At 48.4% G+C, this 14981-nt stretch overlaps 1 protein-coding gene across 1 annotated transcript in view; it reads right to left on the reverse strand.

The window, feature by feature from the left end:
• The window catches only part of GLB1 (galactosidase beta 1), a 69414-nt gene that overhangs the window by 14097 nt on the left and 40336 nt on the right, over positions 1–14981 (reverse strand). The window contains exons 11-15 of the mRNA XM_077754504.1: positions 13308–13382; positions 11066–11155; positions 6344–6457; positions 4749–4860; positions 2694–2974 (exon numbers count right to left, since the gene is read on the reverse strand). Coding sequence (XP_077610630.1) covers positions 2694–2974; positions 4749–4860; positions 6344–6457; positions 11066–11155; positions 13308–13382 — 672 coding nt within the window. The remainder of the gene's footprint in view (positions 1–2693; positions 2975–4748; positions 4861–6343; positions 6458–11065; positions 11156–13307; positions 13383–14981) is intronic.

Raw genomic sequence — 14981 nt, forward strand, 5'->3', positions numbered from 1 at the left:
GGGTTTATCTTCCTATTATTGAGCTGTAAGAAGTCTTGATGTGTTCTAGGTATGAATCCTTTACTAGATATATAATTTGAATATATTTTATCCTAGTAGCTTGGATTTTCATTTTCTTCATGAGATCTTTTGAAGGGCCAACATTTTTAAGTTTGATGAAATCCAATTTATCATTTTCCCCCTTTACGGATCATGGTTTAGGTGTCAAATCTAAAAAGTCTGCCTAATCCAAGGTCATAAAGACTTTTCTCCATCTCCTAGAAATCTTATAAGGGAATTAAATCAGAAATCCACAAAAATAAGATATACTAAAAAAGACCCCTCAAATATGTGGAAATTAAGTAACACATTTCTAAGTAACCTATGAGTCTGAGAAGAGACAATCATGTAAATTAGAAAATATTTTAAGCAGAATGATAAACATTTCCATAAACATTTAAAAAGCAAAAAATCTAAAAGGGCATTTCTTAAATGTTGTGCGTGTTCCTTACCCTCTTCTCTTTCAGCTACTTACATGCTCTTCCTCTTCTTCAGAGTCAAAATTCTCAGAAAGAATGTTTATATTCGAGCATCTGAATCTATGTGTGTTCGCTTCTTTACCTTACACTCCTCAGTAGCATGTGATGCAGCCTGCGGAGGCTTTGCTCCACTGGCGTACACTTCCCGAGGGTCCCACTGAGCTCCTTCCAGCTCAATCCAGTGGAAGAGTTTCTGTCTCCCTCTCACTGTCCCCTCGGCGATATAAATGCTGTTTTCCTCCTCAGTCTCTGCCCATCATGTTTATGCCTCTCTGCTTCCTTCCGCATCCCTTCTCCTTCAAGGACCTCCTCATCCCACGTCTTCAATGGCCATCCACACGCAGATGATCTTATGCACATAGTCGCAGCCCAGATCCCTCCTCTGACTTCACCCACAGACCCCCACAGCTCTCGGCCAGCACCTTCTCTCAGCTGTTCTCGAAGCCCTCTCCGATTCGATCTGTCCAAATCCAAACTCATGATCTCCCTCTCCCAGCCCAAGTTTTCTTTGGAATTTTTTCTTTCAATAAATGGTACTGTCTGCCCAGCCACCAGCCTGGAACCTAAGAGTCATCCAGGATAGCTCCTTCTCTTAAAAAAACTTTTTTTTATGTTTACTTATTATTGAGAAAGAGAGAAACAGAGCATGAGTGGGGGAGGGGCAGACAGAGAGGGAGACACAGAATCCAAAGCAGACTACAGGCTGTGAGCCATCAACACAGAGCCCGACATGGGTCTCGAACCCATGAACTGTGAGATCATGACCGGAGCCAAAGTTGGACGCCCAAACGACTGAGCCACCCAGGTGCCCAGATCCTTTTCTTTAAACCCCAATATCCAATCCATCATTACATCTCATTGATTTAACCTCACAGATCTCTCAGACAGTTGATGTCATCTCCCTCTTAGCTACCACCATCCCTGTCTCTCCTTGAGAATATGGTCCAGCCACCTAGACAGCTCACCAGAATCCACAGGCACCCTCACTCAGCCCAGCCCTCTCTGCACACTGGGGCCAGAGAGCCCTGTCATATCACAACCAAGTCATGGCACTCTCCTGCTTCAAAGGCTCTCAACATAAAGATGAAACTTTAATGTGGTTTAATTGGCCCATTCCAATCTCATCTCTACCCACTTTCTAGTCTCTTCTCTGAACCACACTCCACACTCAAACCATGTATTGGGTCCTTTCCTAGTTCCTTACATCCCTTCCCCCTGCCCCCTCTAACCACATGGCCTTTGCACATGCTATATCCTCTGCCTGGAACATGTTTCCCTCCCCCTTTTGCCATGTTAACTCCTATTTATCTGCCATATCTCTGTCAAGCAGAAGGAAGGCTTCCCTGACCTTCCTGACAAGGTCAAACACTGCAGTTACTACCAACACCCATATTTCTTTTTAGCACCCATTGAGCTGAGGTCTTGCCATTTAATTTGGGTGATTATATGACACAAGTCTGTCTCCCTAACTAGAGTGTAAGCTCCATGAGGGCAAGTCCCATAGTTGGTTTTGTTCACTGCTGCATCCTTAGTGCCCGGCACTGAAAAATACTTGTTGAATGCACAACTGAGTCATGGTAAGGCCATCCAGGGGGAAAATAGGGCTGCAGTGAAGAGGAATATGGTGAAGGAAGATATGTGGATGTCTTTAAAGAATAAAGGTGGGGGGTGAGCAGCCAGTAAAATGGTGAAGGAAGAGGTGAAGGTCACAGAGACGAGGGTGGGCGCCCCAGGGTGCAGGGCTGTGTGGAGGTGGGGTGTCGTGGCGGCATAGAGGTAGGCATGGACAAAAGAAAAACAAGTTCTTCCGGGGGTTCACCCCTTTGCCTGGACCGAATTTTCTTCAAGAGAAACTGGAAGTGTCCCTCATAATCAGAATCCAAAGGGGCCACAGTTTTTCTTAGGGGAAGCAAGAAAGCCATCATTTGCTAAAGGAAGTTGTCAGTCCATGAAAATGGGGCACATGGTACACATTCAGGCTGGCCATCGAGTCCCTGAAGATCTGCCGGGGGCCCACTACCGAGGACTGGGCAAACTAACACGGAAAGCTCTCTACTCCGGAAGGTCACACGGTGTCTCCCCATCAGCTCTTTTTGATTCTTTATCAGAAGCCGAAAAGCAGAGCTTTGAGTCAAGCGGACCGTGAATGAAAATACTTTCCGTGAAGACACGTACCTTGGTCCATCCAGGAAACTGGATGAAGGTGTCCTGGGGCAAGTCCGGGATCCCGCTGGGAATGGAGAAGTTCCCCGTGTAGAAGGCCGGGAGTGTGTAGTTACAGGAGCTGGGGGCGAAGGCGTGACCATGGCGGCCGCTGTTACGGCCAGGCCAGCCTCCCAGGTGTCTGCGCACTGCATCCTCAGTGTTGAGCGGGAAGATCGTCCAGTCCGTGAGGATGCGGGAGCCGAGGGTCAGGTTAGAAATAAGACCCTGCAAAGGGGAAACAGAGTAACGATCTGAGCTAGGAAGGAAAGGGCACCAGGTGGCCCTGTGTCCCTGCCCTGAATTCGTAGGGCCAGCAGACTGGGTTATGAAACTCCAGCAGTAAATGAGACCCAAGCGATGGGTACGCCAAAGTGGCACCTTGCTTGAGGCCAGAGCTTTCAACCCCATGCCCGCAATGTTCGGTGCTTGGTTCAAAGTCATTGCTGAATGGAAGGGATGATGGGGTCTATGGAACGGGGAATGAATGGAGTCAGGAATTCGGGGGGGTGGGAGAAGCGGGGGCGGACCCTGCCCCTTCCTATAACCAGGAGCAAGTTGTGATGATCCAGGATGATCGCACCCGAGTCCGTTCACCTGCCATGGGACTCAGCAAGGAGACATACGTGGGAACACTTTGATATCTGTGAGCGGCTACAAAGGAAGTGATGATAAGGGCGGGCCTCAGACCTGCATTCTGGAGTTGCGCCGTCTGCCAGTGCGTCAGCAGGCCGGGGGGCCCCTGGTGCCAGCCACCCCATGGAAGCCTCTGCCCCGGCTCACCCAGCTTCCTCCTCCCCGCCTTTTATTGGTGGGGGGGAGATCACTCCATGCCCAGAGAGATCCCGAATTTGTCCCAGGACATCTCTCGATATCAGGCCCCCGTGGCCCACTCACAAATCCCATGAACATTAAGCAGGCGGCCACGCGCAGGCGCTTGGCCGGGCACCACGGTCAGAGGCTACCCAAGAATGCCTGTCACTCCGGGGGTCACGGTGGCCTGTGACGGCCATGCAGGAAGACTACGAACTACAACCTGAGCACAAGGATTTTAACCGGGACCTTTCTGCCGGAGGCAAAGGTGACCCTGCACGGTCACTGCCTGCCATTGCCCTGCCTCGGAGTCACCAGGATGAGGAAATAGTCCCGCACGCCTGTCCCAGCCTACGCCGAGGGGTGCCACATCGTGCCCTGTGGGCCTGCTGTCCTCCAGGAGATGATGAGCTATCTGTGGGGAAGCCTGTATCTCCGCATCTTTGCAGCTCACGGAGCCCCGCACAGAGTGTGGGCCTCACTGACGTGTGCTGAATACAGCTCGGGCAGTGTCTTCCGAGGGAAAACATTTGGGCCGGACGAGAGCCCCTGCATCAGGGGAAAGGCTTTCTACACCTCAAGACTTCGTTCCGGGCCGTCCACACCCAGAACACAGAGCAGACCACACGCTAAGCTGGCCAGGTAGGCAATGAAGTGCCTTTTGAAAGCGAGGTGAGGGGCGCCTGGGGGGCTCAGTCGGTTGGGCGTCCAACTTTGGCTCAGGTCACTATCTCATGGTCTGTGAGCTCGAGCCCCGTGTGGGGCCCTGTGCTGACAGCTCAGAGCCCGGAGCCTGCTTCAGATTCTGTGTCTCCCTCTCTCTGCCCCTCCCCCACTTGTGCTGTATCTCTCTCTCTCAAAAATAAATGAACATTAAAAAAATAAAATAAAAAAATAAAGCGAGGTGGGTTTTGCAAGCAAAGGAGATGCACAGTGGAGAGGCTTCCTCCTCTTTTCTACAGGATGGCTGAGCCCCGAACACAGGGGAAGGTTCTCTTTGTAAAGCTCCACTCTCTCATCCTACAGAGGAAAAGAGGTCTTCAAAACACTCCGACTTTGAACTTGCAAAACAAATCACGGCGGGTTCGCTCACCAAGCTCAGCAAAGTGTGTGTGTTTTTAGACCTGCTTCTCCACGAGCAGGGCTGGAGGAGGGGGGGCGTATGTGTCAGAATTTCTAAACGGCTCTGTGGAAGCCTCTTCGGACAGCATGGACACAGCTCTCNCACACGGCCCATGTTCTCCACCAGGAGGTCCAGGGTGGCTCCCGCTTGCCCTGTGATGTTCAGAGTGACCACGTCACTTCGCTCCAGGACTCCCTGGGGCACCTGTGGGGTCAGAGTCCCGTGGGAATTAGCTGACATGAGGAGGTTGGCAGGGCTCGGCTTGCTAAGCCGTCACACTCATTTTCTGCCTTGAAGCGTGACCAGACTCGGGCGACAGTGCTCTACTGGCCCCTTTGCCCAGGCCACCAGCCAGGCGGTCAAGTTCCTCGGAACACCGCTTCCTAAACAGGCAGCTCATCGGCTACAGCTCAGAGCAAGGGAAGGTTGAGGCTCGCTTCCTTTGCTCTGGGATGTTCTATTTTTAATAGAAAGACGGGATGGGGGCAGTAATTCCAGGGGAGAATTCCTATCACGGGAACTGCTTTGTGTTCTCACGGCACAAAAGGCAGTCAGTCATAAAAAGTCGCTTCTAAACAACGCGGAGAGAGGAGACAAAAAATCAGATAAATGAGATAAAAATCAGAGAGTTAGGTGGAGTAGAGTCACCTCAAAATACCTGATAGGATGCATTAACCACAAAAATTATATAATAGAATGAGAAAAAAACAACAGGCATTTTAGTAACAATATATTCCTAATTTTTTTAAAGGGGCAGCTTTGAAAAAAAATTGAAGTTATGCGGACTAGAATTCACTAAGATGACCCACCCCTAAACTGGAAATCAAGAGGGGCGCCTGGGGGCTCAGTCAGTTGAGCGTCCAACTTCGGCTCAGGTCATGATCTCACGGTTCATGAGTTCGAGTCCCGTGTCAGGCTCTGTGCTGACAGCTCGGAGCCTGGAGCCTGCTTTGGATTCTGTGTCTCCCTCTCTCTCTGCCCCTCCCCTATTCTTACTCTGTCTCTCTCTCAAAAATAAATACACGTTAAAAAAATAAATAAACCGGAATTCAAGAAACAAGCGTTGTCAATCTACATGCGGGCAACATACACACGGTGCCCTAGAAACTTGCTTCCCCTGAAATGAAAGCCTTTGGTCGCCACAGAACGGAAGCATTTTAATTTAAAATTTTCTGAACAAATCTCCAGGGTTAGAAAAATGTCCTCATGTGCTTGTTCACATGACGGCTTCAGTGGGAGGAATGGAGGCCCCCAGTGTATCTTTCCTGTGCTGTGAAACAGAGTTCTCTGTGTATTGCGGCTGTAATTAGCATGAACAATCCTTCCGAACATACTTTCTTGTGCAGGATGAAGGCACAGAGTTAAACGAATCACCGCTCCCGCGTGTAGAGTGGAGCCTGTCCTCAAGGACACGGGTGACATTCTGTGGTTGGTCAGAGAGGATGGCGTGGACTGGGGAGACCAGAAGGTTTCCAAGATGGGGGCTGCCTTCAGCGCACCCTTCCAGGCACAGGCAGAGGGTGCATGGCTCAGGCCACACCAGCAAGGAAGGGGCGCAGCTAAGGAGGTTCAGTTGGAGGGGCAGAGCCCAAGTGTAGAGAGGTGTGCGGTGGCCTCAAATGCCACGTTACCAGACCACGCATCCCCCTGGTGGGGCAGACAGACACAGCTCAGAGAACATTCTTACCCCATCCACGGCGACATAGGCGCGGTCATGGACTCTCCCGAGGGGAGAAGACAGAGGTATGGGGTTGCTGCAGTCTTCAGGAAGCGTTGTTCGGTACAGCACAAAACCCGAATACTGGTTAGAAAAATATGTGAGGAAAATACATCACTCTTTTCAAACAGATAGCCTGGCCCCCTCGATCTGGGTGAAAGGGAAGTTTCTAAAATCATAAGGAATAAAGTATTTCTCTAGCCTCCAGCAAAAATTCAGTCGGAAAGAAGGGAACGGGCTTAACTTTTTAGATCATACACTCTCACAGCAGTAGCAGCAGGGAATTCAAAAGAACATTTTATTAGACATCCGTTTCCCACACGAGGAAATTTGCCCAGTATCACTCAGGGCGAGCCTATCATATGTATCACTGGGTTATTTACATCGCCTCAAAAACACAACACAACATGACGAAAAATGACAAAAGGGGCTCCTGGCTGGTGCAACTGGTAGAGCATGTGACTCTTTTTTTTTTTTTTTAATAAACTGTTTTAATGTTTTTTTTTGAGAGAGAAAGAGAGAAGGGTGTGAACGAGAGAGGGACAGAAAGAGAGGGAGACACAGAATCGGAAGCAGGGTCCAGGCTCTGAGCTGGCACAGAGCCTGGCACGGGGCTCGAACCCACGGACCACAAGATAATGACTTGTGTGACTCTTGATCTCCAGGTTGTGAGTTCAAGCCACGTTGGGTATAGAGATTAACCTAAAATAAAATTTTAGGGGTGCCTGGGTGGCTCAGTTGGTTAAGTGTTCAACTTCGGCTCAGGTCATGATCTCACAGTTTGTGGGTTTGAGCCTCACATTGGGCTTCTGTGCTGACAACTTGGAGCCTGGAGCCTGCTTTGGATTTTGGGTCTCCCTCCCTCTCTGCCCCTCCCCTGTTTGTGCTGTCTTTCTCTCAAAAATAAACATGAAACAAAATCTTAAAATAAAAAAAGACAAACAACAACAAAGTCAACAACGTTGGGTAAAACATTTCCCAGGTTCTTGGGCTAGATCTGCTCTAACACACAAAACAAGAGTCAATCGGAAACTGTTTAAGGTGGAGGGACGGGGGTGGCGGGGACAGAGACAGTGAGAGAGGAGGGTGTAACCTGTGGCTAAGTCAGAAAACAGAGAGGCTGGTATCCCGGGTCCGAAAGGAAGGCCCCAGACTCTCGGCTGCGGCAGCAAACAGCACCTGCGGCCTCAGCTGGTGACTTTGCTGCTGTGGATGTTAGCCAGGGTAGGCAGGACCAAACCCTGTCACAGAGGGGACTCTCACAGACATCCGGCAGGGGACAGGGAAAAGTTCCTCACGTCTGGAGCCCAGAAGGCAAGGGAGAGAATCTCGGCAAATGTGGAGGTGATTTAGAGGAGGTGAAAAAAGAAACACGTTAACCCTTGTTCCTGTGTTGAAAGAAAGGGCTGAACTCAAGAAATGTCACTGGGGCCGCCACCCAAGGCTTCACGCTCAAGGGTGCCTTCCTTCCCAGACCCCAAATGTCCGTCTCTTTCTTGTTGTTTTCTTTGCAAAGTAACTGAAGTGGTAAGTCCTAGCTCAGAGGCTGGGGAGCACTGTGAGAAGGGCCCCCAGGAGGGAGCAGAGGCGGAGGTGCTCCCTGCAAACCGCTGCAGCGGCTGGAGTGGGGGTAGGGGTGGCCGCAGAGGGCCAGGGCTGCATCCCACCCTCTGTACCTGTACCCTCCATGGGTTTTGCTGGAAATTAACATCCAGGGGGCTTGCGCCAGCCCTGAAACAGCTGGGGAGCCCCCCCAGGCCGAGGGCACTGCCTTGACCAAAGATCACAGAGCAGAAGGGTCTGCGAGAGCAATGAGTGCGATGGTCTATACATCAACCTGGAATTCACTTCCTAGGTTCCAGCTGCCCTAGTGGCCAGACTGTGTCTTACTGAGAGGTTCCCTGCTCGGTGGAGAAGGCGGACTGTATTTTTAGATGAAGACCTGGACACAGCGGGTGCTGGCTGGAACTAAAGCAAGGATTCTACCCCGTGTTAAGGAACCGGGGGCTTAATTACTCATGGCGTTGATCACGGAGTTGCGGGAATAAAATCCCAAGTGAGAAAAGCATAACCAGAAGCAAAGTACACTAAGTCTAGATACGCTGTGGTCCTATTACCTTATGGCTCAGACTCCTTCCAGGAGGGGATCTCCCCAGAGAGGCAGTAAGGGACCCAGAGAGCCTTCCATTTCAAAAAACTGGGGCTGAGGGGCGCCTGGGTGGCTCAGTCGGTTAAGCGTCCGACTTCGGCTCAGGTCATGATCTCGCGGTTCGTGGGTTCAAGCCCTGTGTCGGGTTCTGTGCTGGCAGCTCAGAGCCTGGAGCCTCTTTCAGATTCTGTGTCTCCCTCTCTCTGCCCCTCCCCATGCTCATGCTCTGTCTCTCTGTCTCAAAAATAAATAAGCTATAAAAAAAAAAAACAAAAAAAAACAAAAACAAACTGGGGCCGAGATCCTAACCGGGCGTTCAAGCTTAACATCACAACAAAGGGACACACTGACCTGATGGGCGTCATGACATGGTGCTCTGAGAAGGGCACATCCCCCCCGGTCGTGTTCATGCCGGAAGTGTCCTACTGAACCTAATCAGTGAGGGGAAGTCTACGAAACACCTGGCCGAACTCCTCAGAAATGTCCATGCCATGAGAAAGAGAGACTTAGGAGTAGCGACAGAGGAAAGAAGGCTGAAGGGACCTTATAACTAAATGCATGTGTGACCATGGATTGGAAACTGGGTTGGCAGAAAGTGAAGGGCTGGCTGGCTGGGGGGCTCAGTCGGTCAAGTGTCTGACTTGGGCTCCGGTTACGGTCTCACGGTTTGTGCGTTCAAACCCTGCATCGGGCTCGCTGCCGTCAGCATGGAGCCCACTTCTGATCCTCTGTTTCCCTCGCTCTCTGCCCCTCCCCCGCTCCTCTCTCTCAAAAATAAACATTTTTTAAAAAAAGAAAAAAAGTTAAGGACATTACTGGATACTTGACTATACAGCCCACATTAAAAAAATAAGATTTTTATACGAATGTTAAATTTCTTAAGTGTGATCATTATATTGTGATCATATAGAACGATGTCCTTTTTCTTAAAAGATATGTGCTGTAATATTTAGAGGTGAAGTGTCAGGAAATTGACAGCAAACTCAAATGGTTAAAAAAAGGCAGGTGACTGCATATACACACAGCCAACTGTCAACACTTAGTGAATCCAGGGGAAAGCTACGTGGCTGTAGATTACACTTTTCTTGTAACATTTTTAGATGTGAAGATTTCCAAAATAAAAAGCTGAGAAAAAATTTAAAAAAAATTTTTTTTTTTAATGTTTTATTTATTTCTAGGAGAGAGAGAGAGAGAGAGACAGCGTGAGCAGGGGAGGGTCAGAGAGAGACGGAGTCACAGACTGAAACAGGCTCCAGGCTCTGAGCTGGCAGTCAGCACAGAGCCTGACGCGGGGCTCGAACCCACGAACCGCGAGATCATGACCTAAGCGAAAGTCGGACGCTTAACCGACTAAGCCACCCAGGCGCCCCAAAAGCTGAGAAAAAATTTTAAAATAAATATGAAGGGCAGGCACCTGGCTCAGCAGGCAAAGTGTGCAAGTCTTTTTAAAAAAAAAAATTTTTTTTACATTTATTTTTTTTTGAGAGAGAGTGAGACAGAGCATGAGCGGGGAGAGAAGGAGACACAGAATCTGAAGGAGGCTCCAGGCTCCGAGCAAGTGTGGGGGAGGAGCAGAGAGAGAGGGAGACACAGGATCTGAAACGGGCTCCAGGCTCTGAGCTGTCAGCACAGAGCCCGATGCGGAGCTCGAACCCACAAACTGTGAGATCATGACCTGAGCCGAAGTCGGACGCTTAACCAACTGAACCACCCAGGCGCCCCAAGTGTGCAACTCTTGATCTCAGGGTTGTGAGTTCCAGCCCCATGTCGGGCGTGGAGCCCACTTTAAATAAATAAATAATAGAGTAAATAAAATTGACATGAGGCAGCGCAGCGCCTGGGTTAACCACGTGAATGCGTGCATGCACACACACACCGACAGACGCATGTGTCCCGTTCCCTTCAAAAGCGGGAAGAAGAATCTCTAAGAACCGAATCTCTCAAGAACACAGGCCCTACACCTTTGAGCCAACTAAGGACAAATAATTAAGCTGTCTTTTTGAGCATTAAGATAGTGGTTTTGTTGGGGCGCCTGGGTGGCTTAGTCGGTTAAGCGTCCGACTTTCGCTTAGGTCATGATCTCACGGTTCGTGGGTTCGAGCCCCGCGTCGGGCTCTGTGCTGACTGCCAGCTCAGAGCCTGGAGCCTGTTTCAGAGTCTGTCTCCCTCTCTCTCTGACCCTCCCCCGCTCACCCTGTCTCTCTTTCTCTCTCTCCTAGAAATAAATAAAACATTTAAAAAAAAAAAAAAAGATAGTGGTTTTGCTTTAGTAATAAAGATTAATTAGATCAGAAATACACTGAGAGTTATGTTGAATCAGGTCGAGCTACAGCCTATTCTAGGGGTAAGAAAAAAGGTGGGGGGAGTCTAGGAAGAGTCAGCCCACCGTGAGGTACTTAAAGCTACAAGAGCCTGGAAATCTGTGGCGAATTTACCGGGACCTGACTTATCTGCCTACTGCTTGGCTCCTGTGCTCAGAATAGGCCCTGCAGGGCAGGGCAGAAAAGCAGAAAAAGGGTGAAGCATTACCTTTGAAGGCCTACCTGTTTCACCTGGATAAATGTCAAGGGATGAAGGCTTTTTATGGGCCCAGAGGGACACAGGACGTTCAGAGCATCCTCCACCGTCTTTAACTGAAAAGACACAAGAGGAACATTCACTTGTTGTCACCTGGTAATCGCAGTGGAGGATAAAGCCATTTGTAAATTATCAAGGATTTAACCAAATCCCTCCGTGAACCTAAATTGTTCAAATTCCGCTCAGAGCTGACCCCCAGTCACCTTCCGTCACCCCTATCTGTCCCCTAACCCTCGATGAAAAGTAACTGATGGTAATCATAAAGCACGTCAAGCACGCCTATTCGTAAATACAGCCTCTTTATAAAAGGCCCTTCAAGTGAATGAAAACCAGGGCGCAGAGGCTGCCTGCCCTCCAGAGCCTTCCCCAGCACCCCGGAGGGGAGTACCCAGGACTGCACCTTCCTCTGAACTTGACTGCAGCGTATTTTCCACGCCTGCATCATGCACTGGCTGCTCACCTTTGCCGTCCTGACCATTCTGTCAGCTCCTTAAGGGCAGGGTCTGTGTGGTGCTCACCCAATAATCAGCACATAGTAGATACTCAATAAAATACTTATTACTTTTAGTCCAGATGATGGCATATTCTCACAACCCAGGAGGCTTATTCCGATGCAGCAACAAGAATGACGGCAGCTACCGATCACTGAGTGCCTGCCAAACCCCAGGTGAGAGCACCTTGCACGTGCACCCCAGTGAATCCTTACAACCGCCGGGGGCGGGGGGCGGGGCAGCCATCACTGTCCCTGGGTTAGGGATGTGGAAACAGGTTCTCCCAGAAGCTCACCAGAGCAACGGCAGAGCCAAGGTCTGCAGTTAGGTTTGGCTCTGAACCTAGGACTTCCCGCGACTGATGCTGGTGAGGAATGTATAAACGCTTCGGCAGGGCTGCTTTGCTGATACGCAACGTCAGGAGGAAGCAAAACCTTAAATACAATTCCATCAATTCAGCAGCTCACATGGAAGTTTTTCTATCGGGACAACTAAAGAAATTCAACTCACGGTAAAAGGTCTTATCCTGTATAACCATGTCTTACATCGACTGAATTCAGTTACACGCTAACATGCTATCTTACATTGCACACATTTAGTTAACCAGGAAAAGCTATTTCTACTGACACAATTTTCCTTTGCGGTAAACAGATGTATTTTTGGTACGAAGCTAGTTTTGTTTTGTTCCGTCTTGGTCCTGTTGCTGTTGTAAACATCTGTAGCTGTTTTCTGTTGCATAAAAATAAATTTCTCGTAGCAAAGCCACGTCCTCAAGTAGCCAGTGGCAATGAAAATGTAGAAGATGCTCCCTTTACGAGTGTGATTCAAGTCTGATTAAAACTAAAGGAAGATTCCTATCATGCAAAGAGACCACACTCTTCACTGAATGTAACACACGCACCAGACGCTAGGTGGAAAATGTCACAGCAACTTACCCAACCGTAACATCAAAGGGCTTCGTGAATGGAAAAATTATACAATGGTGTTTGGCATTTTGGTTAAAGATAAAGACTTCTGCTATTTTAGAAAATCAAGATTCTGAAGAAATGTGTAACTGCTTGTGGTTTCTTTCTCTTCTCTCTTGTGAGTTAAGAGATGTAGGAGTGAGGGATTATAAAAGGGGAAATCCTGAAGACACAGACGGTCAAAACAAATTGATTTTGGCTTACGTCACTCCTGACAATGAAATGAAATCTCCCTTCTTTTTCTCTTTCCTAGAATAAAAGGTCTTTAGCTCCCATCTATGATGAGTGTCTAGCCTTTCCCTCTTGATGTCCCATTTACCATATAAACCACAGAGCACAAAAATCAGTACATGATTTTGAGATGGAGGGGAGCACACTAAATAGTGCAAAGGTCTCTGATAATGCCTATGCCTTTTGAGAACCCCCTAAAAAAAGGTAAATTGCGGAAAGGAACCTCACCAGGCATAACAAGGTGGCATGTTATTCCCACAAAGGCTCCAGAAGCTGCTCCGGATGACTGATAACTGAACCTAAATGACCTGAATGATGTAAGGGTCCCCACCCACTTCTGCTCACGGCCCAGGTGCCTACCCCGTCCACACACGTGTCCCCATTTTCCCCGAAGTGTCACCTTCAGTCTCACAAAACCAATTCACAAAAAGACAGAACCAATTCCTCCGCCTGACACTTTCACTCACAACTGCTAAATTCCACTTCCTCACTCTCGAAAGTGCTGTTATTTTCTTGCTTACCTTTTGCAGGGCTACTTTTCCATATGCGAACTTCGGTGTAGATGGAGGGATGAAACCTTCTGGTACTTTTTCAAACTAGGAACCAGAGTGGAAAAAGAAAAAAACAAAAGCTGTTAAACCCTCAGAAACGCTGCTATACAATTCAGTTTTCAAAAGGAGGCTCCAAGATTCGAACGATAGTGCCGGTGAGTTTTGGAAAGGCAAAGGACAAGAGGTTCCCCCCAAAACAGGGTTTGGTAAAGTTTTTACTTTGAAGGGGTGTGGGTGTGTGTGTGTGTGTGTGTGTGTGTGTGTATGTCTGCACTGTAAACTCCAGGGATCATTCAAATAATTATAGAACAAGAGACTTTAAAACAGAGAGCAAGAACCAGAATCTGAAGAGCGGAAGCTGTAGTAGGGAAAAGTATTACTTGCATGTTAAATCTTACTGGTAGATTAAAGTTTGGTATCAGTGTTAAATTTCCTGTGGTTACACAAGAGCATATTCCAGCTGATTCTTATAAAACACACACTGAAGTATTTCGGGGTAAAGGGTCATGATGCAAGCAACCCTCCAGTGGTTTAGGAAACCCAAGGGGGCAGCCAGGGGAAAACGGATGAGGCACACAGGGTGAAACGTTGACATGCGTGAATCTGCATGTGGAGTACTCGCGCGCTCTATGTGCTACTTTTATTCTTTTTTTAAAAAATTTTTATTTTACATTTTTTATTTCTGAGAGAGAGAGAGAGAGAGAGCATGAACAGGGGAGGGTCAGAGAGAGAGGGAGACACAGAATCTGAAAGAGTCTCCAGGCTCTGAACTGTCAGCACAGAACCTGATGGGGGGCTCGAACCCACAGATCCTGAGGTCATGACCTGAGCCAAAGCTGGACACTCAACCAACTGAGCCACCCAGCACCCAGGCGCCCCCGTGCTACTTTTATTCTTTTTTTTTTTTTTTTAATGTTTTATTTATTTCTAGGAGAGAGAGAGAGAGAGAGAGACAGCGTGAGCAGGGGAGGGTCAGAGAGAGAGGGAGTCACAGACTGAAACAGGCTCCAGGCTCTGAGCTGGCAGTCAGCACAGAGCCCGACGCGGGGCTCGAACCCACGAACCGCGAGATCATGACCCGAGCGAAAGTCGGACGCTTAACCGACTAAGCCACCCAGGCGCCCCCGTGCTACTTTTATTCTTGAAACTTCTCTGTACATTTGAAATTTTTCTTAAATAAAAGTTAAAAACATAAAAATAGAATCTTATTGAATATTAAATACACACACACCTATTTAAATTAGGGTTGGAAGATACAAGTGCCAAGTCTTAAAAGTCTGTGTCCACCTCCAAGTAGATTGCAGTATGATCTCGCAGGCTCCCTGCATTTCTTCCCTCCTCCATTCCTCTCTTCCTTCCTTTTGGTTTCCATTTTTTATTTTTATTATTTTAAAAAAATTTTAATATTTATTTTTGAGAGACAGACAGAGCACAAGAGGGGGAGGGGCAGAGAGAGAGGGAGACATAGAGAGAGAGGCAGAGAGACAGAATCCAAAGGAGGCTTCAGGCTCTGAGCTGTCAGCACAGAGCCTGATGTGGAGCTCAAACTCATGAACCCTGAGATCATGACCTGAGCTGAAGTCAGATGCTCAACCGACTGAGCCACCAGGTGCCCCTCAGTTTCTTTTTTTTTTTTTTTAACTT

The sequence above is a fragment of the Crocuta crocuta genome, unplaced genomic scaffold (genome assembly GCF_008692635.1).
Source record: "Crocuta crocuta isolate KB4526 unplaced genomic scaffold, BGI_CrCroc_1.0 scaffold70, whole genome shotgun sequence".
Taxonomy (NCBI): domain Eukaryota; kingdom Metazoa; phylum Chordata; class Mammalia; order Carnivora; family Hyaenidae; genus Crocuta; species Crocuta crocuta.